The sequence below is a fragment of the Balearica regulorum genome, chromosome 6, assembly GCF_011004875.1.
Source record: "Balearica regulorum gibbericeps isolate bBalReg1 chromosome 6, bBalReg1.pri, whole genome shotgun sequence".
NCBI classification, from domain to species: Eukaryota; Metazoa; Chordata; class Aves; order Gruiformes; family Gruidae; genus Balearica; species Balearica regulorum.
In genome coordinates, this window is record NC_046189.1 from 20,257,277 (window position 1) to 20,282,410 (window position 25,134).

General features: G+C 39.4%; 1 protein-coding gene and 1 long non-coding RNA gene across 16 annotated transcripts in view; one reads left to right on the top strand and one right to left on the bottom strand.

Annotated features, from left to right (window-relative positions):
• The first annotated feature begins 101 nt into the window (after positions 1 to 101).
• Positions 102 to 24,099, top strand: LOC142602355 (uncharacterized). 13 transcript variants are annotated; one of them, XR_012836093.1, is made up of 9 exons: positions 128 to 224; positions 3,349 to 3,454; positions 6,621 to 6,678; positions 7,877 to 8,025; positions 11,320 to 11,532; positions 11,621 to 11,852; positions 17,224 to 17,327; positions 19,283 to 19,328; positions 23,029 to 24,099. It is a non-coding gene; the product is annotated as an uncharacterized LOC142602355 (long non-coding RNA). The 13 variants fall into 13 exon arrangements; XR_012836092.1 differs by lacking the exon at positions 17,224 to 17,327; XR_012836094.1 differs by lacking the exons at positions 17,224 to 17,327; positions 23,029 to 24,099 and adding an exon at positions 22,489 to 22,890.
• The window catches only part of ITGA6 (integrin subunit alpha 6), a 45,552-nt gene continuing 26,293 nt past the window's right edge, over positions 5,876 to 25,134 (bottom strand). Inside the window, exons 6-26 of one of the 3 annotated variants that reach the window (XM_075756653.1) lie at positions 24,977 to 25,093; positions 23,768 to 23,978; positions 23,113 to 23,306; positions 22,890 to 22,978; positions 22,002 to 22,129; positions 20,280 to 20,375; positions 19,718 to 19,779; positions 18,633 to 18,790; positions 17,578 to 17,733; positions 16,754 to 16,869; positions 15,686 to 15,875; positions 15,518 to 15,601; positions 15,214 to 15,293; positions 14,990 to 15,067; positions 14,783 to 14,885; positions 13,526 to 13,699; positions 12,360 to 12,458; positions 11,866 to 11,976; positions 11,685 to 11,783; positions 11,213 to 11,338; positions 5,876 to 7,928 (exon numbers count right to left, since the gene is read on the bottom strand). In XM_075756653.1, the coding sequence (XP_075612768.1) occupies positions 7,770 to 7,928; positions 11,213 to 11,338; positions 11,685 to 11,783; positions 11,866 to 11,976; positions 12,360 to 12,458; positions 13,526 to 13,699; positions 14,783 to 14,885; positions 14,990 to 15,067; positions 15,214 to 15,293; positions 15,518 to 15,601; positions 15,686 to 15,875; positions 16,754 to 16,869; positions 17,578 to 17,733; positions 18,633 to 18,790; positions 19,718 to 19,779; positions 20,280 to 20,375; positions 22,002 to 22,129; positions 22,890 to 22,978; positions 23,113 to 23,306; positions 23,768 to 23,978; positions 24,977 to 25,093 (2,630 nt within the window). In that variant the 3' untranslated portion in view covers positions 5,876 to 7,769. Of the gene's footprint in view, positions 7,929 to 9,633; positions 9,764 to 11,212; positions 11,339 to 11,684; positions 11,784 to 11,865; positions 11,977 to 12,359; positions 12,459 to 13,525; positions 13,700 to 14,782; positions 14,886 to 14,989; positions 15,068 to 15,213; positions 15,294 to 15,517; positions 15,602 to 15,685; positions 15,876 to 16,753; positions 16,870 to 17,577; positions 17,734 to 18,632; positions 18,791 to 19,717; positions 19,780 to 20,279; positions 20,376 to 22,001; positions 22,130 to 22,889; positions 22,979 to 23,112; positions 23,307 to 23,767; positions 23,979 to 24,976; positions 25,094 to 25,134 lie in introns of all 3 variants that reach the window. The other 2 variants (XM_075756652.1, XM_075756651.1) reach the window with 2 other exon arrangements.

Below are 25,134 nucleotides of genomic sequence, written 5' to 3' on the forward strand. Positions count from 1 at the left end.
GAGGAGGTGCTCGAAGGGGTGGGTGTCTCCTCCCGGCCCAGCCCCACGCAGCGGCGACGGGGCGGAGGAGAAGGCGGCTCCGAGCGAGCGGGTGGGGGGGCGCCCCCGGAGCGGCCCGGCCCCCGCGGGCAGGGTCGTGGTTCCTGAGGCTGCTGCCCCGGTGCCTTGGCTGTCCGCCCGGAGAAGGCGGCGCTGACTTCCCGAAGGAGCCCGGACTCGGACAGGTACGGTGGTGTTACTCACGGGGGCGGGCGTCGCCGCCTTCCCGGGGAAGGGCTGCGGGGTGCTTACCAGCCCCCAAGGCGGGAAGCCGTGAGGGGACTGGGGCCAGCGACCCCCCGGCGGAGGGGCGGGCGGTGTGAGGGGGCGGGCGGCGGTGGCCGGGACCGCTGGGGCCCTGCGGCGGGGGGCGTGAGCGCTTCCTTAGCGAGGCCGAAAGGTGCCCAGGCATCAAGTGCCGGCACTCAGTTGCGGAAGGGTTATCTGAGACGTTGGCCCCTTCGGTAAACAGCGCGCTCAGCGGTGCTGCCGCTTCCCCTCGCCGCGATCCGGGCCCGGCGGGCGGAGCCCTGTGGGTGGCGAGGGCGCCTGGGTCGCAGCGGGGACTCGGCTCCCGGCGTCGGTTACCCGCAGAAACCCAGAAAAGCACCGGCTTCATTCGTACCGCTGCCGGCCGGCGTGAGGGCGGAGCCTCACCTGAGGGTTTTAAACAGCCGTGTGTCGTCTTACGAGCGTGCCTTGAGTCTGCTTAGCTGCGTGATGGTGCGGGAAGGGGCACTACGGCCTCTTGCAGCCCTTTGCTCCCTGCGCTGTGTTACAGCGTGCAAATGAGAAAAACGAGGGGAGGGATAACCTGTTTCAACTATCAGGAAAAAAAGAAAAAAATACAGAGGAAAAATAGGGCTTCTGTCTTTACAGATATACTCCTGATCGACATAACATTTAACACAATACGTGCCTTTATTGGTTAGAAAGTACTTGGGCCGCATGTCACACTAAATCACTTTACCGACTAATGCAGCGTGTGAGCTACTGAACAGAGGTAGTTAGTAGTTTCTTATTCTACTTGGGTAGAAACATCCAGAACATTAACAAGAACAACAAAAAAGGCAGTTAAGAGTCATTATAAGCATTTCTGATAAACTTACTGCAGTGTAGATATTGAATCCTGAAATTCAAAATTGTGTACAATACAGTACAATAGAGGATCTGGCCCTATATAATTTGATTCTTTTAGTGTGGATACTTGTATTTGCCCCATAAATTTGTCTTATGAAATCAACTCTTAAATATTTCTTGGTATCTTTTAAACATGCCTTGTACTCCTGCCTTGTGCATAACCTGACAGCAGGGATGGATATCCAATGGCCTCTGCTAGGGTAGGAATTGTTTTGCTATTTCTATCACATTAATGTGTTCAGTGCTTTGTTGGATTGCTTGGAGCCTCCCATTAGAGAGATGAAGATACCATAACGAATTAAGGGAACTTTTTTTTTTCATGTTGCATTGAAATACAGAAAGCATGTATTCAGTCTGCATCAAGGCAATTTTCTGAGCAGTAAGTCACACCAATAATATGTGAGAATGAAGCAATAGTTCAGGATTAGACTGCTTCATCTGGTTTATAATCATACTGTACCTCCATCTTGTGCCCAAAAATGAATGGCTTGTTCTGCTCTGGCCAAGGAGTGGTGGCTAATGGAGTGAACTAACAACTCGTCTGTCTCTGCAAGTTAGACAGGTTTTGCTTTATTGCTGCTTGTAGGCCAGCCTCAGAAGCAGCAAATAGTAGCTGTGCTACTGAAGTTTGTAGTAGTTTGGGACTCCTTTTTATGAATTGCTGTGCTTAAAACCATTTTATAATGGCCTCTTGGTTGTGAGCCAGCACTAGATTAAAGCAGTGCCTACAAGCAGTAGGTTGGGTATTTGTAAATTGTTGCAATTTCTTATGGTGACTGTGGATTGGCTTCATCTTTTATGCCTGTGTGTTACTGTCTTGATGCCTGATGTTTCAACTTGCAGGCATGCCTTAAAAACTGGCCTACTGCCTAAAGTTATCTTTGGACAGCTGTCCCCAGCCAGAAAATGTGGCAAAGGCAGTCAGAGGCTAAATAAATCATTGCACTTTGTAAGCTAGAACATGTTCTCAATAATGTAAACAGTGAGCACTTATCTCAGGGAAAAATCATGCAGGATGCAGTCACAGAAGTAACTATGGTTAAAGAATTGTGGATAATTCTTTAAGCGCTGTGTTCAGAGCAGAACAAACCCTCTCTGTTTACTTAAAAGTGTTTTCTTGGTCTTGTTTAAACTATTGATCAGATACTGATTGATGTAAACAAGATCTGTTAAAATATTGAAAAATATTTTGAATTCTCTCCCCCCCCCCAATCAGTGTTTAAAATCTGTTTCTCTCATTTATGATCTTCTGTGGACTTACTCTGATCTCCTGGAGTTCTGATGTGCAAATTTCTGTAAATTCGTATGCAAACCAAAAAGGAGAAATACATTAATTTTTTTTGTCCTTTGGCATTTTTCTACTCATATTCCTGCTTATTGGTGTTCCTGAAATTATAATACATCTGGATGCATAATTTAAATGGGACAGAACAAACCAATCTTCAAGATAATTGAAAACAGAGCATTTAGTTTTAACTTAAGCAATTACATTTTCATTTTTGTTTTCAATTCAAAATTTAACATGGCATTTAAGGTAGTAAGATAATTGGAAGCATAGCATTCTTGCAGGGTGTTCCACAGAAAGAGTTCTTCGTTTGTTAAGGTGATGGAACAAATAACCCTTTACTGGAAGTCACTGTTCTTGAATAGGGGCATCATAGATTAAGAAAAAAACCTTAAGTTGCCAGGTACGGGTATCTGTAGAATATATCTTTCCTTTCTTCCAGTGGTTTGTATGCTTTGCTTAGATGCCTGCGTGGTCATCTGCTCCCATCTATTCATGTGTCTCTTCAGCTTGTGTACTTTCTCTGCACAAAGGCTTGTCATTGTTCTTAGGTTTTTGTCAGTAAGTTCATCTGCTTTTTGCTAAGCTAGAAAATCTTCTTAGGGTTACATTGGTTTGATGTGGCTTTGGTCTCTGTTTTACAGGAATAGAAATAAGAAATAGCAACAAAGTTGATCAAAAAATATGGAAGGGTTTCCACATGAGTTATAAAATTGTAGTAGGTTCAAGAAGGACATAGAGATGGGCTTATTTATTTTTATGCAGTGTATAATTAAACTTCGGAGTTTGTGAATTTTTGCCATGTACAACTTTGTGACACAAGATCAAAAGGTACTTGGAGACATTTTATAATTGATTATCATGGATGGCTTTTTCTTCCATAGGAAAAGATATACTACATAGCTACTGGAACTGAGCACAAACTTTTTGTGGGAACAGGAATAGCAAAGCATCACTCTCATGCTGCTTAGCTACTGGCCATTGTCAGGGGTGAGATGTTGATTCAGGTGGATCTGTGGTCTAGTCTAGGATGGCTATTTTTATGTTATTCCTCCTTGCTAGGCCGGAATCAGTCACAGGCTGTCTCATAAGCTGGCTGGCAATGCTCTGCTTCTCAGCTCTGAAACATGAACTGTTGGCCCCCACCACTTCAAGAAACCAAGCGATATCCTGCAAACTCTTATTTTAATCAACTTAGCAGTTCAGTTGCATTATTTCATGTGCTCCTGGCAAAAGTATTTGATTTTCCTGTCCCTTCCTCCCCTATCCCCTGAAGACACTGAGATTGAGAGATAAGAAGAAATAAATACTTAGCCCTGTATATCAATGGTTGGGGGGGTATATGTTGTTCAGTGCTAGTTAGGTAAGCAGCAGCAAGGATGCCTCTGTTAAAAACTTAGTTCTCTGCCTCTGTCTTCTAGGATCTTTGACCCAGGTACGGCCCTGAAAAGGTGCTGCTTGCAAACAACCATTTTGCAGAGCTAGAAGAGGAGGAGGAAATGGGTCTGTCTTTCAGTATGGAAAACACAAACTGCAAGTCCCCACCTCTGTACAGTGGCAGTATCATACCCTGGCTGGGGATTAAGGCCAATTTCTGTGGCAGTGTCTCAGGGTAAGGAGTTGTGTTTTTTTTCTCATGGGAATCATGGTTAGGCCTCCAGCAAGGCTTATGAGGTTCTAAAAGGTGTGTAGTATTAATTATGAATCCAGGGCCTGGGAAAGAAAATGGACATTTAAGGATGTCTGAGGACTCGGACAAAAAGTGAAACTATTGCTTATACAACCACCACAGGGAAATAGAGGGCTCGCATTCTTGTTGTCACACATGGGTGTGTGGTCTGGCAAGCCAGCCAAAGCACGTCCATGTGCCTTGTCTGGCTCAGAGCACTGGCTGCAAGTGCCTGGTGGCTTCATCACAGTTTGTTCTCCTGGGTTTTGCAAACGAGCTGCTGACACTCTCACCTACTCTGCTCTGGGAGAAGTTATTTCAGTTTGCACTTAAGCAGCTTTCTGCGTCTGTGTGGTCTTTTAGTTGAGACACGCTGCTGCAGTGACAGTTAACATTGTAACATGGGTGCTCCAAACAGGGATTGGAATTTTAGTGTTGCTTTCAAATGCTTTCCTTCACCTTATGTGCCAATTCCTGATACTTGCATCCCAACACCCTATTCTGTCTCTTCTTCCACCTAGAACTTGTTTCTGTACACATGGTTATTGAAACTATGCTGCAATCATTGCTTATATTGAAAGTGTTTCTCATAAAATATGTCTTCTGCACTGTGACAGTTAAACATATGTGAGGGCATTGCAGTTTACTAGCATTCTATTTATGTACCTTAGGCTGTAGAGTGTGTGTGTGTGTATATTATATAGTGTGTGTTTGTGCGTGTTATATTTAGCAAATACATTATGTTTTATATATACATGTATACTATACACAGTTACATATAGTCCTGTACTGTGTATATAGTGTATACTACAGCTAGTACTATATGTGTATAGCATATATGAGCATATATAAAACCTAATATATTTGTACTATATGCACTTCCTATGATCAACTGCTTAACTGTTATCCTGGTCCCTATTTTTGTCTTGTGGTAGACAAATGTTTGTGGGTATAGTTATGTAAATGAGAATAATTGTTTGATAAAAGCAGGTTGAGTCCACATCTCTGACATGCTCTGAAAGATCTAGCAGCATCTTCTGGTTCTAGTCCTAGAAGTTTCTTGGCTGCAACACATATCCAGCTAACTCTCATCTTCAGGCTTAGTTGCATCAAAAGGCCTTTCCTTCCAGCAAAGGAGAGAAAAGCATCCGGTGGGGATTAACATCTTAAAAATGGAGATAAACCGAAGGGTTTTTCTGTTGTGGGTTTTTTTCCCTACATCTTTTTGGCTTTTCTGCTGTTGTTTTTGCATGGAGTTGAAGCTGTACCCTGCAGTCATGTAAAATACAGATAGGTACGTGAAGTCCTTCACTAGTTTTGGGGGGGTGCATCCATCTCCCCTAATTACAGAGACACATGCCTGGCAGAGGAGCTTTAGAAGAGTGTGTTCATTGAAGGTGCCCAGAGCAGCATGAGTGAAGTGTGGAGGGAGAGGGTAGCTCTCCCCATGGAGGCCAACACTGGGTGCTTTGCCAGAGCCTGCTCTGTCAGACTCCCTGCCTGATTCTTCCAATGCTGGAAGCTGCAGCAAGCAGCAGAGAGCCTGTGAGTGTGAGATTGTGTGTTATCTCCTGCAGCTGCCTTATCTGCCCCTTTGCACAGGGGAGGGCAGTGAGAGTTATGACAATATTGAAAATGAGACAATTTGTTGAAGTTTGCAACTTTCAGCTTACTCTTCTAGTGAATTTAGCTATGGCTACCTCAGTTAACTATGATAAGAAATCACTATTACTAAAACAACATTTAATTAAAAAAAATTTATTTCACACTTCTATACAAATATCCACAGGTAATTTCTAATCATGGAATGATGTAGCATTGCTAGCTGGTATAAAAAACGTTTGAGATAAAAGTATACCAGTGACATGACTTATTTTTCAAGAACTTTCAGTTCAACACTGCCAAGACATTCATGTTCTTAGGCGAGGGCTACAATCTGCTTTTAAATCCAAGGCTATTCATTAAGCTTAGCCTGGCTTCTAAGCCTTTTGGCAAATAAGCTAGAATTTCAAATGCTCAAAAACTGGGTAACAGCTAAATACGTGTGTAAGTGTTCATAAAATCAGGGTCACAACATACTGAGATTATTTAGCGGGAAGAAGAGTAGTCTATTAAATTGATGCACTTTCTATGATGATAACTTTTTAGGTGACCACACCTTCCAAGAAGGTATGTTCAAAGTTAGTAAAAGTAAGACACTTGACAACTGCCCTCCTAGCAGGTTTTTACCCTATGAGGGGAAAAAGTACCAAGAGGTTTTTGCATAGTTCAAATTACCAGCAATTAACATGCATACTTTTCAAGCAGAATTTTGTTTCACATGGAATAAACAATTGTGAACAAAATCTTCATTCTTAAATAGTACCAACACTTTAGAACATGGGTTAAAAAAAGTCAACTCTTTAAATAGTTTTTATCAGCTATGTTAAAATAACTAGATTACTGATAAGCATACAACATTGTAATTCTTCTTTTATCAACATTCAGGTATTCAAGACAATTCAGTAGTCTCACCATGGATCAGCGGAGATCCTTCGTAGTTAAGGTAAGTTAGGCATTTATAGCCTCCTTCAAGTGCTATATAACAGTTGCAGTAGTCAATGCCTTTTGCCAAACAGGAAGTCCTTATGAAGCTGGGAAGCTGTTTCCAGAGAAACTCTCACTTCTTGCAGTAAGTGTAAAACTGGATCTAAAAACCCTACTTCTGCTTGGTGTCCGAATCATTAAATAGTCTGAAGTAATATACAAATCATATTACAAGACCTGATAATTCCTATTACATGAGGTTACAAGTATCAGGAAAAAAAAGCCCCCATACATATCACTAGAGTAAGTATTTACATTTTCAGAAAGCATTGGCACCTTCAGTGATTTATTAAAATGCAGTGAAAGCCTCAGGTCTCACAATCTGAAGTTCAAAAACACAGTGGATTTGAAGGTTCAGTTAAGTCTTTGGCCTAACAGTCAAAGACAACAATTTATAACAAAAATAAATACAAAAATGACTAAAATATATATACAAAAAGTACATCTAATATTCAAGCCTCTCTCTCAAAAAAAAACCTGTGTATATTTGTTGTGAGCAAGAATCACACAATCTGATCTTTAAAAAAAACCAAACCCTATTGCACATGTAATTTAAGGTGATGCTTTTTGTTAAGCCCTAACTACTGCAGCAGGTAAAGTTTATCACTAGATTTGCAGGTCTTTAGATTATACTTGAACGAAGTGTGTTAAGGACACTGTTTATAATGGACTATGCATTGCGGGAAGGGTGGAGAACCTGTCTTGATCTTAACCATGCATTCCTTGCATACCTAGGAAGAAGGTTAGGATCACAGGAAAAGGCCTCTGTAGTGGTTTTGCGTATTTTGCAGAAAAGACCCCAAATCAGCACAGTATCTTCTAAAGTGTGAGTTAGATTTGAAGGGGAAAAGAGGCAGTCTGGCAATTAAATAATGCAAATAAAGTCTGTAGAAGCAATTTTAACTGTGCAAACAAAAGCCTCGATATAAGCAGTAATATCTACAATCAAATGGTGACTGTCCATAGTGTTCATAGGTCTAACTCCATCCGTATTCCATTCGTGAAAAGATTCACCTCTATCTGAACTTTGTGAATTAAAAGAATTTTTCCCTAAGAGTAACTTTCATTTTCATTCCATTTTGTGAACCACTGTTTTGTCTCAAGGTCTTCGCATTTCCCATCTTTGATATGTCGCTCTTCTTTTCGAATTCTTACAGCATGATATTGGGGGACACTGTCTTCGTACCTAGAACGCTGGAAGAACCCACACTGGGGTGGAGAAGAAAAATAGTAAGTTAGGATTAAGTCGCTGCCAAGGTACTACAATTACAGAGGCAGTAAGTTCTTCCTTTGCACAGACATACAGGTAAGAAAATTGAAAACAAAAATATGTAGGCCAAAAATGTAGCATATGTAGCTGTAAAAATGTGAGCTAGCAGGTCTACAGTAGTTGTTCCAGCAGCAGTTGAAGACAAATGGCATAGTCTGACAATCCAGGCACCTAATACCTTAAAAATACTGCCTGCACTAACTTTCCAAATTTGTTTTGCTAGTCTTGTAAGTCTTCTTTATAAAGCTATTCATTCATATCATGAGAGAATTTAATGCTACACAAAGAAGTAGATACAGTTCAGGAAAGCTTGCTTCTCCTGAATCAAAGGTAGGAACATACTTCAGTATCTTCCTGTATGGTGACAGGATTTACCTTTAAAAATGTACAGAAAGATTTCCAGGGCCTTCAAGAAAAGTTATACTAGGGTCTTGTATTTCAAAGCACCATCTCAACTATAGTCATCTGAACGAACTACATGCATTGCAGTATTGGAACATGAGTCATCTTTAGTTTGCCATAGGACAAAAAAACAGACAAAACTTGAAAATTTTGTAATGTGCCACGACACAAGTCTCTCTAGATGAAATCTAGTACAGCTTATTTGTGCCCTGCAATTTCTTCCAAAGCCACTGTAAAAACTGATTTTAACTATTGAGGTATGGACTGAAATTAATTTTCAAAATGAAATGGAGTTATGGCCACAGTGTTACAAAGATGATGATGGGTAGACACTCAACTTTACAAGCTTATGGGTCACTGATGTCAAGATTAAGGTTAAGAGATATTGTGCCATCCGCCTGGCATTAGGTACTGCTAGGGGGGGAAAAAAAAAAGATTAAAGTGGCAGGGCTTTGCTCATAGTATTTGGGAGAATGTGGGTTTTGTTTTGTTTGGATTTCAAAAAAAATATTAGAATTGAACTGAATTTTTTAAAAATTACATCCAGGCACAGACCAAATCTTCACCCATCTCTTAGTCAAGATTTCATTAAATATTGTTTTGACATATTTTAGTTAATAATCCCCCCCCCAATCTCAAGCATCACTTATTAATATAATGTACATGCATGTAATATCTTAAGTTGAATAAAGGTTGCTAGAAGCATAAATCATCATGCATCTAGTAGCTTCAGCAGAGGAAAGTGTGTTCCTAGAAAAGTGTACCTTAGAATTGAAGGAAAACAGGTGTTTCCACAGGAATTAAATTCTCATTATGACAACCCCTTTCATTATAAGCAACGTGTATCTTTTAGCATGCACTAAAGGTTAGTAAAGCAAGTTTATCTATTGTCAACAAACACATAGTCTTAGCTTTAAATCTTAACTCTGCAGTGTTGATTACCATCTCTCGAGCTTAAAAACTGAAAGTTTTGTTGTATTGTTAAAACATAAAAGACTAAAACCCATTGCAACAGATCAAGGTGTTTTCTAAAGAAATAAACAAAAAGCTTTTTAGACCAAGATACACACCCATGTTTGTTCCCATGTGCCAAAAGCTGAGAATCTATTGACAGAATGAGCAAGCAAGTACAATAGTTTGAAATCCAAAAGTTAATAGAACATATGCAGTAAAAGCTTCATAGTTAGCCACCGCAACCACAGCACGTGCCACAGCTAGAAATTAAAAAATATCATCAATTACCAATTACAGAAGTAGATCAATACTATGCATCAGAAGTAAGCCTCTCTTTATCAGATGGCTGAGCATGGATCTCAGCCTTGTGATATGTGGCATCGTAATGATCTTTCTTATTTCTCTTGAAGAAACCACACTACAAGGAAGCAAGGTATTTAGTCAATTTCTGTGGACTGGAAGAAGTCAAACCTATTAAAACTAACTAAAATTAACTCTGAACTATCTTCCCATTATCCCTTCACTGGCCTGGAAAAAAAAAAAAAAAAAACTGACTCAGCTGTTTCTAGATCTGAGAACTTCTTGGACTAACTCAATCTGTAAAATAACAGAATAACGTGAGGTAAAGAATATTATTTTAGAGGCATGGTGATAAATTTGCAACTTTTTTTTTTTTTTTAAGAAAAGCTACTATAAAGTATTTTCATAGCAATTAAAGCTGGCTGTGAAGAGCAGAAGGAAGTCTATACAGAAACCTGTTTGTGGACTAGTGCACAGGACAGACAAAAACAGAGCAGGACAAAAATGAGTACTGCTCTGACCTGTACAACACAAGCATTTGTCTTAAACAGATCATGTAACTGTCCCTGAAGTACCACATTTGTCCTTCCTATCATAGCACAGCATTTATCATCAAAAGGAGCATTTCATGCTGTGCATCCACGTGTATGTTTTCATGTGCAGTAAAATGCTAGTAGTTAAAACCTAATGGCCCACCCAAAATATTAATCCATCAGGAAGATTTGCAGGAGGGGCTGGGCATTTATTAGAAAACAAGGAAGTTGGAACTATCCTGTAAGAAATAACCTGCAGCAAATAGTAGCTCCTCAGCAAAGGCAATTTCTGGAGTTTCTCCAGAAGAAGGTACATGACAGAGGATATTCCTCTTCACCTCTTCTTTCCTAATAACCTTCTGCTATCCTGCAACAGCAAACACTGACTATGCCTGTAAAAACTAAGAATAAAAGGACTGCCCTGTTACACTTGGAACCACAATTAATTGTAAAAATAGGTAGTTAGAAAAATAGGTGCTGCTTTAGCTTATTACAATTTAATAAGTAAATTGTTAACTTACTGTTATACACACACTTATTTACTCCTCTAGGGTTTCTAAGATAAAAGAAATTCACCAACACACCGGGCTATGTATTATTTCTGTACCTTTTGGTTATTTTCATCTGCTATCAGTTTAATGGTATGTCTAATGTGAGCAGAACAAAGCTCTTCTAAAACATTTGTAGATAGTTCACATGAAGTTTCACACCTGACTGCAGAAATCCCAATTAGCTGTATCCATCCACACCAAAGTAACTACCGTCTCTGAACATTTGTCTCAAGTTTTGCCCAGAGCTCAAAATACTTCCTTTTGAGGATGTAGAAACAGAAAAATTTCAAAACAAGTCTTCCCCTGTAACCATTTTCATTCCCAATGTTGCAAAACTGAGAAACTGAAAAAGGTAATATATGGGTTTGCTCTATTTTAAGTCCCAAATACAAACCACAATACTGAATCATTTGCTTAATTAGTTTGCTGTCTTGTCAGTTCTAGACCAGGAAATGTAAAATAACCGTATGAATAAAAACTCACCTTCCATAGTAAGAATACCAACAGAGCAAGCATCAGTATTCCAGCAAAAATAGCCACCGCGATGATCCACCACGGAACTCCTGTGTAAAGTGCTACTGGTTTTGCAGGAAACACCGTAACACGCACCTAAAGGAAATAAAACGTGAAGATGGAAAGAGCATTTCAAAGCATCCATGTTTAATATAAAGCTGAAATTTATGGAGTCTTATCGCTTTTCTGATAAGATGTCTTGTCTCTCTCATCTACGAAGTGTTTTTGAAGAAAAAGTTCCTGCTGGTATCATTTTAATCAGGTTGGAAAAATTCACTACCATACTGAAGGTAAAAATGATCCAGTAATTCAAAACTCAGTTAAATAGCTAAACTTCTAGCTACTTTTGTTTTCAAAAGGTTTATTTTTTTTCCCCAGTCTTTAAGATAAGCTGGAAACATCACAACCACAACATATGGTTAGCATTAAATGTTGGACCTACCTGAGCAACTTCATTTGTGAGTTTAACATTCTTGGCTGCAGCAGGAACACTGATTGAAGCCCTAACAAGAACATCCAGGTAGTTCATTTTGGAGTACTCCTGTTACAAAATAAAATACGGACATTAGACACAGAGCAGGAAAGAACTCTGACTTTCCCAAAATGGCAGGTAAAGGACTTACTTCTAAGAAAGTGCTGTTCCACAATCTGGAGCGCAGCACAATAGATGCCTTGCTGTCTAAACCCTTCAGGGGACATTTTATGTCCACACAGCGTGCATTTACATTGCAGTCCTGCAATTACAAATTTCTACGTGTAAATAAAGATGCATCCTCACAAATTGTTCAAACACACCCCCCCAATTAAAAATTGGTTTATATTATTTATGTGCAAGAACCAAAATTTGTTTGTACTGACAGCAATAGAAGAATACAATGAAGATGCTATATATAACCTGTTTATTTTAATGTAAATATAACTATGCAGAATTTTTTTCCTATTTCTCTCTTATCAGTAGATAATCTAAATGGTAAAATTTTAAAAGCATCAATACTTGGATTTAAGATAAAAACGAAGAGGAGAGATACCTTCTTTCACCCTGCCAAACTCAGAAAAGCCCTCTTACGAGTGCAGGGGGAGGTATCTGACAAGGATACAGTTGGTGCAATATACTTACCAAGGTCTTGTATTTTCTTTCTGAGAATAAAGAAAATGTCTTGCTCTCCGTAATCTGCTTCTCTGCAACCTCACGCTTCCTTCGTGAGTTATGGGATTCCTAAAAGAAAAAAAAAACCCAAAGACTAAGAAGAGTTTTAGTAGTTTAGCATAAGTATCTTTTCATTCCCTTAATTCTGACCCCATACAAGCAGAGAAACAAGTTCAGTGAGTGGTTTCTTGTTCTAAGATCAGCAGATGAGTGACATCATATTATATATCCCTACTTATCTACATTTTTTGCTAATAGTAGAGTCAGGAAAATTACTAGAATCTGAGATTACCTGAAGAAAGCTCAACTGACTACTTTCTTTAATAGGTCGGGGGGGGGGTTAGATTTATAAACCTTTCAATGCTATTTCCGTTTTTGTTCTACATAAAAGGTATTAATGTTAGTATGCTAAAAAAATAGGATTGTGCTAAGATCGGTAGGTCCATTTTTTTGAATTGTCTACTAATTACACTCATGAAAAGTTTTATGAACTACTGTTAGTGATCGGACAAGAATGGGTTTATGTGCATGCAGTTTTAATGGTGAAAATCAAAACTCCTCCCAAATGATCTTAAGGATTATATGAAAAAAAGTTATTAAAACAAAGGCTAAGGGTTTAGGAAAAAAAAAAATCTTGCTAGATAGGCACAACGAAGGGCTATGAAACTCCTGCTTGAGAAATTATTTTTATCATACTTGTTGCAAATAAGTAAATCTAAGTGCAAGCCCTTTCTCTTTAAAAAATTACATGGAATCCCCCTGCCCAGGCTGGAGGGATGTTTACTGTTTATTGTTTTCTGTGTAAGAACTTGATCAGATACCAATAATGCTGATGAAATTTGTTAAAGCAAACAGCAATTTCATCCTGTAAAAGCATATGACAACAGTGCGCACTGCAAAAACAGTCACCATGACACAGCATCTATCCTTTAGCATGTTATCCTCATTAGTTGTTATGAAGTCTCTAATTAATCTTAACCCTTGATACACTGTTCACATATTGTGCTTGTGAGCTGCTGAAGGAAAAAAAAAAAAACACAACACAACCCTTCTGGAGGCAAGCTCTTACGCCCTGCTATCACATGCTGCAGTGCTTTCATGGTGTACTAATGCAGGAACAGAAGACAGTAACATACCGCAACATGCAAACTATTGATTTCATTCTCGGGTTGACAGGAGACTTTTTCCAAGCCTTCAGAATCTATTTTCATCAAATAAAGCAGCCATTTGCCATTACTAATTTCTTTCGGCCACTGGATGTCCAGGGAAGCGGTACCAAATGTTTTCAGTGGTCTGCCCAAGTTAGTTACCTGTTAACAAAAACATTTTGTAAACTGATAAATACTTTTTAAAGGGATTTTCTTCTTGATTCAAAGTGTTATTGACTGGGGCAAGTTTTAAGCATGCAGCTAACAGGAAATTTAAAAGCCAAAGACAGTTGAAACAGAGTATAAGACAAAGCATATACTAAAACTAGCACACCTGGGTAGCAAGTAAATACAGGTTTATACATATAAGGATTAAAATTCCCTAATATGAACTTTAAGCTGAAAATAGATTTCTAAAAATAATCAACATGTAAAACAACAACAACTCCAGTTGAGCATTAACAACTCGTTCAGTTACATAACTGAGGCAAATTGCAAGTTTATGAGGAACTCTGACACAGAAAGATAACCAGCTCTTGCTCTCATCTAAGTTGTTTCCCAACTTATTTTTTCCTTTCTTAGTGTTCCTGTTCATGATAGCAAGTTTAAAACAGATACTCGAACTGCTTCGACTTTAATACACGCATGCAGGTACAGAAGGAAGCAAAGCATTGACAGAGATGGTCTTTAATCCTGACAAACTACCACATACAAAGACAGCGGGGCTTGCACTAACAATGTAGAAAAAGCAATGCTCTTGCTGATAAACCACGATTTTTACAGAACAAAAATCATCTCTCTCAGTCTTTTCCTTGATTTGTTAATTAGGCAGAAGACCAAAAGAGTGAAATAGACCCACACAAAGTGGCTCCCACAGTGTCTTGTGCCTGCTCAATCCTGCATGAAGTACTGATACTCACTGTGCACACCAGCTAATACCTGGGCGTGCCGCAGTTAGGGTTCTGGGGTTGAGCACAGAGTTCTATGCTGTACAACTGAACGTGCTCTGGGAAAACAGTGTACAGCCAGCCGCGGGCCACCTCCTCAAAATACAACTGCAAAACATCAAGGCCTAAAGAAGCTCTAGTCTGCAGGCAGACTGCACATTCTAATCAGGAAGTCAGGATGTTGGGACAAGAAAAGCCAATTTTAAATCCAGCAACTTCTCGAAGTATTTATATGCATAAAGAGAGAAGCTGTTCAGTTTATGAAAAGCAGCTGTTGGCATTAATCTAAATTACTCACTCTGAATTCATACTCTATGAGGTTTCCAATATGATCTTCAGATTTCATAGCACTCTCACCAACAATGTTACCTCCAAAATACACCTGAGAAGGCTTAGCGACTCTGTTCAGGTGAGGGTGGGGAAGGAGAAGAATCAGATTTTAATGAAGTCTGCAGCTAAATGTCGTCCCCAGCCCCCCACCATGTGTTATCCTATCAACACTTACCCTGTCAGTGATAAAAGCAATTCAAGAACCACTTTAGCACTAGCTGTAATTGGAGTCGAATTAACTTGAGTGCTTGTTCTACAATGAAAAGGAAACAATGCTGTTTATTTTACAAATTTAGTGGTTTTCACTTTACTATTAAGTTGCTTTAGTGAATCAAAAAATTAACTCAGAATGTTTACAACTGTATATAAAAATGTAGCACACGCGCAAAGAAAACTTACGTTTCCAACTTCAGATTAATGTCCAAGTCTGTTGTATCAACATTAACTTTAGTGGTACTCAAGATCAGATAAAAGGTTACCTAGCCAAGAAAGAACATCCAGGAAATATGTAAAAACTTAATTAAATATATTAATATATGCATCAATAAATTCATCAATTATGAAATATATTAAAATATTTCATCAAGTTCTAGAGTTAAAAAGACAGATCCCAATCAAATTTCCAGTTATGACACACAAAAACTTTGGATGACAGCAGTCAGAAATCAGATTTTACAACTTGAGTAAAACAGGTGCAACTTACATTGGAATTTCTTTTGAAAGGATTTCCAAGTTCACACTCTGCTTGAGAACCATTTTGGTTAGCACCGCATGTTAGTTGTTTTTCCTGAGTAAACAGAATACATTTAAAAGTAAAAATATGCTGAAAATACTTAAAAATGTGAGTATCTTTTCTCTTAAAAATACTTACAGGATAAGCCCTCATCTCCCTGAATGCAGAATATGTCAGACTGTCTGGAAAAGTTGCAATTAGTTTAGCTTCATATGCATCTTCACCATCTTTTTGTGGATTTTTTGCATCAGATGGATTGTTTGTCACTGTTATTTCCAGGGCAATATCTTTCTGATCCTTCAGAACAAGCACCGGCATGCCATTTTCACTATAGAAACAGTGCACAGGGTTGTGTGCATTAGGAAAACAAATGCATAGGAAAGTTTGCTTCTTACTATGGTTTACCAAAATATAATTCCCTCTATTCAGGAAGAATTACTGTAAGACCATAAACACATAAATGGTCATAGGTTTTTTCCCCCAACCAGCATTTTGTCTCTGGCAGTGGCCAGCTGTTAACAAGATAAAGCAAAGTGACATACCCCTCAAGTACTCAAGAGTTTACAGTATTTCTGAACCAGCACTTGCATCTGGCTCATGTTTAATAGTGATGCATTTTCTCTAAATAAATCTGCTGACCTACTTTTTTTTTGTGAAGTATACATGGTTTTGGCTTCTGAGTCAGATTGTGGCAGTCACTGCTAAAGGTGACTTGACTGTGGACAGTAAGTAAGCATACTTCCATCTGTTTGTTTTACATCTCCTTTCCAATGTCAGTGGCCCTCCAGGGAGGAGGGATGCAGTGGGGCATTAGGTGCGTGTTACGGTGAAATGGTTTCTCTGTTCACTTCTCTAACTGCTTGTCTTTGGCCACTAGACTGTAGTACATCATGTTGTCATACTCGCAGTCAAATTTCATCTCAAAAATAGTTAACAGTAGCACACACAAACTACTGCAGGGCTGGTTTAGAATCTCATTTCTCCAGGGGTTAGAAACTTTTTTCCTGACTTTTAGCCCAGACCTGGCCACTTTGTATCCATCTGACTCTGTGCCACCTCTTCTAAAGCTCACCCCCAATCACCCTGACAGGTCAGTACTACTACACAGGGCTCTGTGTGCCAGGCAGATACTCCCGAACCCCTCTCCTAAAAGTTCTTTAAAGTACTTGTAATTTGAATTTTAGCAATGCCTTAATCAGGGCTTACATTGGTAAGTAAGTAAACCTGTCTTCATTTCCTTCTCTAGCGCAAAACCGGTACTGAAGTTTCAGATTGCTGTGACATTCATTGTCTTCTCCACATCCTTCTTTTAAGAACTCCACCTAAATAAAACCAAAGCACTTTTACGGCATGCCACATGATGCTAGGTTAAAACAAGATTTCTGACGTGCACAGCATAAAGCACCTACAGGGAACTCAGAGACCCTTTCCTGGATAGAGTAAGATTTTAACCTCTTACTTCTTGCCTGTCAAAACAGTTTTTCTTTGTGAGACATAGCACTTGATGCTGATAATTTAAAACTTTAAATGTGACTAAAAGGCAAAGTTAGGTAATTCTAAGTGAGAGGTACTCTTCTAATGCGGAAAAACATCCTTAAGTCTGATTCTTCAGTGAGCGTTGAGGAAATGAGATGTTTTACCCAAGATGTTCCCTCTCTTTTACATCATTGCTGCAGAGCTCAATGCTGTTACAGCATCCTAACCATGGAAGAATGGTAATATTGTGACGTGGGACAAGTGTTCACAGCAGGAGACGATGGATTTCCACTTTGAATCAAAAGTACGCTCCCTCCGAAACTTGTTGGGGAGAGAAACAAAACGTAGCAGCTGTATCAGCTTCACTTTTGTTGCAAAAGAAACAGGATCTAGTTCAGAACATTATGTAACAAGTTCATAACAAAATATAAGATGTAAGCCAGCAGTTACAAAGCCAGTGCCATGCCAGTTATTTCCTTTGGTCATAATTTAGCTTTCTACAGTCTAAAATTCAGTGATTTATTGAAGTGGAAAATGTGATAGCAAAGGCTTACTTTTGTGGTCTTTGTTTCAGATTCATTTGAATTTAGAATTGGTATGAGATCCGGAAGCGCTCTCTCTTTTTTTCTGGATGGTGAGCTAGACTCCAGGCCAGCAATTTTAACACTGACTGATACTGGAATGGGGCGTAGCTTATCTTTAATTTTTTCCTGTTAAAATATTTTAAATGGCATAGTAAGTGTACAGTGCAAAGAAAAACAACACAAAGAGTAGCTTTTGAAATACATTTTAGAACAAGCAGGAAAGCAAAATCTTTTCTGCTACATTTTGCAGTATTGAAACTACTCACTGTATAGAAACCCAGCATTTTCTAAAAATGTGCAAGACACAAGGAGCCTAGCCATACTGTCTTTTCCACCCCCCCCAATCATTTTCCATCAGATTCACAATCTGATGATTTCTCTCGCCATTAAGAATTCCTAGGAACAACAGATGGTAACTCAGGCAAGTGAAATTCACACTACAATAAATTAACACACTGTCTCCCTATTGCATAAGTTCAAGCTCTTTAATTTGCTGTGGTCAAAAGCAACCTTGGAGGCTCATGACTGCTGAGCCACTGACGGAGAATTTGTTCAGCTCCTGGAGCAATGCCACCTGTGAAGGCCAGTGTAGCAGCCAAGTCAGAGAGCACATCCCAAGTTTTCTGCCCTGCCCATTCATCCCTTCCCAAACCCGTGGGTTAAAATTCTTTTCCTAGGCAGTCACACTGGTAAATTTGATAACAATTACTTCTGTTGGAAACAGCTCTCCATTTTTGGCATTTTTTTCCCCTCTCTCATTCTAAATTAGTTCAGCTCTATTGACCTCCAGAGCATGCCACAGTGGCTACAACTTTTATTCATACTTTGTAAGAAAGGCCACAGGAGGAAGCAGCATGCGTGCAGGGAATAGTAAGGTACTACTTAACTATGGTCACTTTCTAGTTGTGAAGCTTTATATTGCATGTGACTTAAGTTATATACAAAGGTACCATAAGGCTGAAAACAGAGCATGCTTTTGTTTCAACTGGATCTAAATAAAATAAAAATAACATACTCTGCCTTACCTGCAGTACAAGCTTGGTTGTCACACACTCTTTTGAGTTCTGCCCCCTTAGGGTTGTACTTGCAGTGAACTGATCAGACAGGTGGTCTTTGAACCGTACCCTAGACGGCAGGCCCAACTGCCTCCTCTCGTTTTCTGCTTCAAATGTATAGTTGATCTCTATATGAAGAAATAAAGTAGGTCACTATAAAAAAGAACCCTTGCCTTATTAAAAAGAACTTTAATTCCTCCAGGTATGATCTTGCATTATTCTAGAAGACCGTTTCAGTGCTGGGCTTCACAAACTGTTTTCAGTTCTTTGCAAGACTTTCTCCACCTGTCAGTTGTGTCCCTCTCCAGTTGAGGGCCAGGTACCCTGTGCACAGATCTAAAGGAAACTTCTAACTCGAATCCTCCTAGTCCCAAAGTACCCCCACTACTTTACCAGCCTGCAGAGCTGGCCTGAGCAGCTGTATTTGCAGCTGTGGAGCCAGCAGAGGGCTGAGATACAAGACGTCATAAATACTCTGACTCCACTGCCTTGATTTCCGTTTTGTCCCAAATAGCACTTAAGCAGCTAAGAGACGTGAGAAACTAATGCTTCACATTTTTAACTATATTTATGGCACAGTCTTCCAGGCTCCTATTAAAACAAAGATTTTTTTATTTCAGTTACTGATTTCCACAAAACCATGAATACAGAGCACTGTGTTATAGGGTGAGTCTCCAATAAGAAATAATACTTACTAATGATAGATAAAATGGGCTTTAAAAACGATTTTGTAAAGCAGCAGTAACCTAGAGAGGCAAAATGGTTTGGGTCTGTGTGGCAGCCATTTGCTCCCTGGCAGTTATATTACCTAGACAGCTTCAGTCTGTCATCCAGAGAACTTCCTAACACACCAGCATGACTCTGAGTACATGTTACTCTGAATACAGAGAGTGTGATAGCTGGTTGACCTTAGCATTGAGTCACATTTTAAATCTGACAGTCTCAGCCTGAGGTGAGTCACTATAATTTGAGTGCTATTTTTCCATGATATGCTCTAAAGAAAAAACAAAAACCACATGACAAGCAGATCAAAAATATTTATCTTCTAAACTTACTTATTCTTGGATTTAAATCACTGGGGTTTGCAGTATACTGAAAACATGCTTTCACATCCATCCTGTAAAAAAAGTGTCAAGAAATTTATATTAACTTTAATAAGGCACAGTCCAACAGACTGAGAAGTTATATTGATATTATCAGTCTTAGGACTGTGGTTTTCATGCTAGAACAGTGATTTGCTGCTTACTAAACTGAATTACAAACTAAGAAAAAATGGTTAATAAGCAATTAGAAAAATATTTTCTGGCATTTGCTCTTACATATCTACTCATGAGAAAGCTGTTCAAGTTAAGATACTTGTAAGTGTTAAAACTCTTAAGTAGCAAAGTTATGTTAATTTTCAAAAATTGCCATTATGACCAGAACATATTCCACACCTTGTCTTCAGCACAGCAGTCAGAGCAAATTGAGGAAGTCAACGTGATCACATGTAGATACATTTGCTTAACCTGCATGACTGTCGCATCCCCTCACTTTAACACCATCACTGACCAAATTTTGACAACAGAAAACTCAATACACCACGGCTTCTGATAGAATATTTTTTTTTAAATTTACCATATTTCACTAGGGTCCTCAGGGTTCTTTTTCTTTAGATCAATCCTGTCAGGCTGTACTGTAATGCTGCTTCTAATGCTGATCACAGGCCGAGATCTTCATTTGAGGACAAGGGTAAAAAAAAAAAAAAAAGGAAAAGTTTCTGTTAAGATGAATGAAATAATTCATGAGAATGGCAGATGCCCTCCATGCCTGCACTGACTTGCAGCAAAGACACCCCAAGAAACACAGAGTTTGGCTTTGATAATGGTTAGAAACAAAAGAAAACTACTTAAAGCCAAGCAAAGCAAGTCACAAACGCGACTACTATTGTACTAAATGCCTGACAGGTGCAAGGTACGTGAATGTGATGTTGGGGTTGTCATTTTATACACCTATAAAACCCAGAAAATTCAACGTGATGGTTCCCACCCCAAAGTGAACAACTGTAGGTACTGAAGTTTATTCAGATTCATGTTCACAACAGCTTTAACATGGAGGCTGGGTGGCTGTGGGAAACAATGTTTTTATTCCCAAGTGCTCTACAAGTAGGTTGCAACTGTCATTCAGCCTGACAACTTTTCCTTTCTTTTCCTTTTTGGAAGGGACAAGAAAAGACAGCTCACATGAACAAATGAATGAGCTGATCCTGCTATCGTCAAAGCATCTAAGGGTTGTTTAAGGTGGCCAGGAAGGCACCTCCTCCTTTTCTAGCACATGTAACTGGGCCACCCTTTTCACCATTCGTCCCCATAAAGGTTTTCGTTCTTACCTTTGTAAAAGTTTTTGTACAGCCCTTATCACCAAATGATTTAAAGCTCCTTTTGAGTAAGCAGAACGCTTAATAATTTAACCAACTTCCATTCCTCCTACTCTGTTCTCTTCCACGTGCAATATGAGTTGCTTTGTTGGGTGCTGTTTCAGCATATTTAAGAACATGCCAATTATGTACACAGATCCTCTAACTCCTTGGAAATGTAGGAAAGATCGAGTTGTTTTCATCCCCAAAATTGAGATAACCAGTTTTGGGAGTTTCTGCTCCTCCTCCTTTGGGACCTGACAGCAACCACCAAAGCTTTGAACTTGATGCAGGCTTCACAGCTCTGATGAGGAAACAGTCCTCCTCTTGCTCATTACTAGTGAGTCAACTTTACATTAAGCTGGAAAAAAGCAGAGGTCTGTAAAAGACTGTGACCTCTCCCCTAATTAAGGCATGTGCTACAGAAATCCACAAGGACCCAATCTGCAGGGCTTCCTCAGAGCTTTCACGGACCTCCCTGCAACCTCAGCAAGGCCACATGCCTCACTGCTTTTGGATCCTCAGCTATGAAAGAAGGGTTTGGTTTGGTTTGATCTTCAATAAAGCAGGTTAGATTTATGCAACAGCAGCAAACAAAAACTCTAGCAAACGCATCAGTTAACTTCTCATTTCTAAGGCAAAAGAATTACTTCTCACCCTTAATTCCATCAAGGGACACGGGCATTCAAGTGAGTTACCAGAGGGCAAAGCAGGTACCACACTCATCACCCTCTTAGCTGGTGCTGACAGTGAGGCAGCTTCTCAGTGAGAAAAGGAGAATAAAATAACAAAGCAATTTACTGAATTTTTTCCCCCCAGAATTTCTAACTTCTAGAAGGAAAAATACGCTTCAGGCCAAACAGCTTTTTCTTACTTCTGAGCAATTTGGTTTTAAAATAATAAAACCAAAACCTTGGTGTAATTAGTTACAGTTCTGTATGTACCTGAACACAGATACAGAATCTGAAAGGGAACCAACAGCAATATCGGGGTAGGAATTTTTATCCAGGTCCATGTTTCCAGCAATAGAGTAACCAAAGAAATTGGTGCCTGTTTTTTCACCATCAAGAATCTAAAGAGCAAACAGATAGAGGGAATTCAGACATTTAAAAGCTGCAAAAGTGAAATAAGTAACAAGTGAACATCACTGTCTTATGGCCAGGGGTGGGGAGGAGAAGAAAAAGAGAAGAGATACAACGAAACAGGACGTCTGTGTTCAGGTAAATGACACTGAAGTGCCAAGAACATTTGCTTTTCTTCCAAGAAGTTACTGTGCAATAGCAGTGAGTACCAGAAATGACTGTTTTGCACAGACATGTTGCCTAGCTTATTTTTATTTATAGTATTTATGCAGTATTGGCGCTTGAAAATAAAAAAGTATTCTAGAAAGTATTCTAGGAAGTGTAATCAAGTTCCATTTTCACCTTGTAGACTGAACACAGTGGTCCTCAAGAAAAAATAAAAAGGCGCAAATATTTTTTTATTAAAAAAGTGAAATAATAATAATAGTGAAGTAATAGTAATGAAAGAGTAAACAAATTCTTTTCAAATCCCCAAATTTCTTTCAAAAAACTAAAACCTACACATCTACATGCCTTTTCCCTTCTCTACATATCACTGGTGCCAAAGGACTGTCCCAGAAAGAAGAATGTGTATTAAACCCAAGAAGTCCTCACCTTTCTGGTCAGCAGTGCCGTCTTTGAAAGGTCCTGTGACTTTTCTGCATACCCACCACCCCACTAATAGTAACGGAATGGGAGAAGATGGATAGCCCTCTCATTTCTTTATTTTTGTGCAAGACTAATTATATATAGTAAAGGTTATTTCATTACCTGTGCTGGTTTTGTATTTATTCCATTCTTGGATCCATGGTAAATGTATACTTTGCCAAAACCATCATATGGTGCCCCTACTGCAATATCTGTTGAAAATAAGTTGCAACATGTAAAGTCATGCTCGTTTTTCCTGCAGCTTGCAATCATGATATGGGCAAGATGTTCCAACTCTGGCATTACCAAACAAGTCACAATTTTATTGGAATCATTTGTCACTCACCCAGATATCCATCCTGGTTAACGTCCCCAACATTTTCAACTGCAAGACCAAACATGGAGTCAGTGGTTCCATTCAAGCGAATAGGCGTTACTCCTTCCCACTTGCCTTGCCGGTTAATGTAGATGTATACAGCACCGCCAATATCTCCACTTCTGTCAAAATACTGCGGGGCTCCAACAACAATGTCTTGCCATCTTAGAATTAAAGAAAAAAAAAAAAAAAGCAGTGCTGTTACAGAACAACTGTGGAAAATAACAGATCAGACGGAGGTCTCAAGGTCAGCTAGCCAAGGAGCTGCTGGACAAAGACTAAAAAGTACATTGAACTGGCTGAGCAGCAACAGCTCCACCCATACCACAAGCTGATTATATTCCCTTTGTGACATACAAGGATCTCCTAGGGCCTGCTTTGGGTGCGAGATCTGTTTCTTCTTTCTTTGTTTACACTAGTTGTTTAAATTTTAAAGCTCTTTTCTATAATTAGAAACGTAGACTGTGTCCTGACTGGATCTCCAAGATGGTCGCCATTTCCTCCAGGAGACCATAGCAGATGGGATTTGGCATTCCCTGTATTTCTTACATGACAAACCAAAGTGGAAATAAACCGGATCGCTGTGCGTCATTATGCCGGCAGCAGGAGTTAACCTAGGCCATACCCGTCGTTGTTGAGATCCACCACAGCAACATCATAGCCAAAAGAAGAGGCCAGCCCTTCTCCTTCAAACATGTGCTCGAGCGAAAGCGCTCTCTGATTTTTCTCTTTTTTCAGTAGAACAACAGCTCCGCTGTGGTTGGCTCTTGGGGCACCAGACACAAAAGTCATCTCATCTTGGGAGACAATTCCTTTACCAGAGTCCAAAGAGAAACCTTTAATAGAGAAAGAAATAAACTATAAACAAACAAACAAAAGCTTGTATGGGTCATCGGAAAAATAAATTTCCCCTACTATATTAAAGTGGTATATTAAAGTTTTGTCTAGAACAGAATATGATACACTGGGAATTCTCTGTTTCTATTTGGACAGGCAGATGCATGTTCACAAGTCCACACTCCTCCATACATTACATTTCAGTATTTCCCCACAAAACAAATTTCATTGCTCCCTCAGATCTACTTTCCACGGACACCAAATACAAGACCATTTTTCAACATAGCAGCTTAGAAATGACTACACCTTACCACTTGAATATAGCTCGAGTATTTCACCTCTGGCAAAATCATTCTAAAACTTCCTAAGTACAAGTCAGTCCCATTCCATTGCAGACATGCACAGCGTACTGCAGGCGCACAGTAGTTTACAGGAATGATGTATACAGTATTTGAGAATCACCTTACACAGTAATGGTGAAATTGGCCCTTTTGATTTTTACACAGCCCTGAAGGACAGGTTCAAACAAATTTAGTCTTATATATTCTTTATAAAAGTCAATACATTTTAAAAACCATGAAAAGCTGAGTTAAAAGAATAGAGTGCATACACCAACATATCCAATAAAGGCCAAAGTAGAAAATTACGCACATTGCAAGGAAGAAAGATACTAGTCAGCAGATAGAAATCTGCCTTCTGAAACACTTCACCACTACTATGAAAATTCTCAATTACAGCAATGCACAATGAGACAGGTTCAGAAAAATTCAGGGAGTCCCATCTGGGGGAGAGATGAGAGGGTTTGGAGGAATGCATGAAAAATCAGTGTTTCTCTGAAGCCATGTTACTTTGCAAGCTACTCTTCATCTAAATCCCTGGTTTTACATGCTTTTACTTGCAATGTATTTGAGATGAGGGGGGATGGAGGGGGGAGGATCATGTCAAAGGTCTGGAGATTACATCTGACCAGATGCTGCCACCTCAGGTGGTCACAAACCTAAGTAGCTATTCATCGTGACATCCACCGATCTGTCCACCTGTATGCCGGGAGGCAATGTTTTGTATACAAACTGATCTGGATGGGTATCAGATACAGCTGTCAAAAACAGAAGACCTGTAAACACGAGTGAAAGATTGAAGAGAAAAAAATAGTAT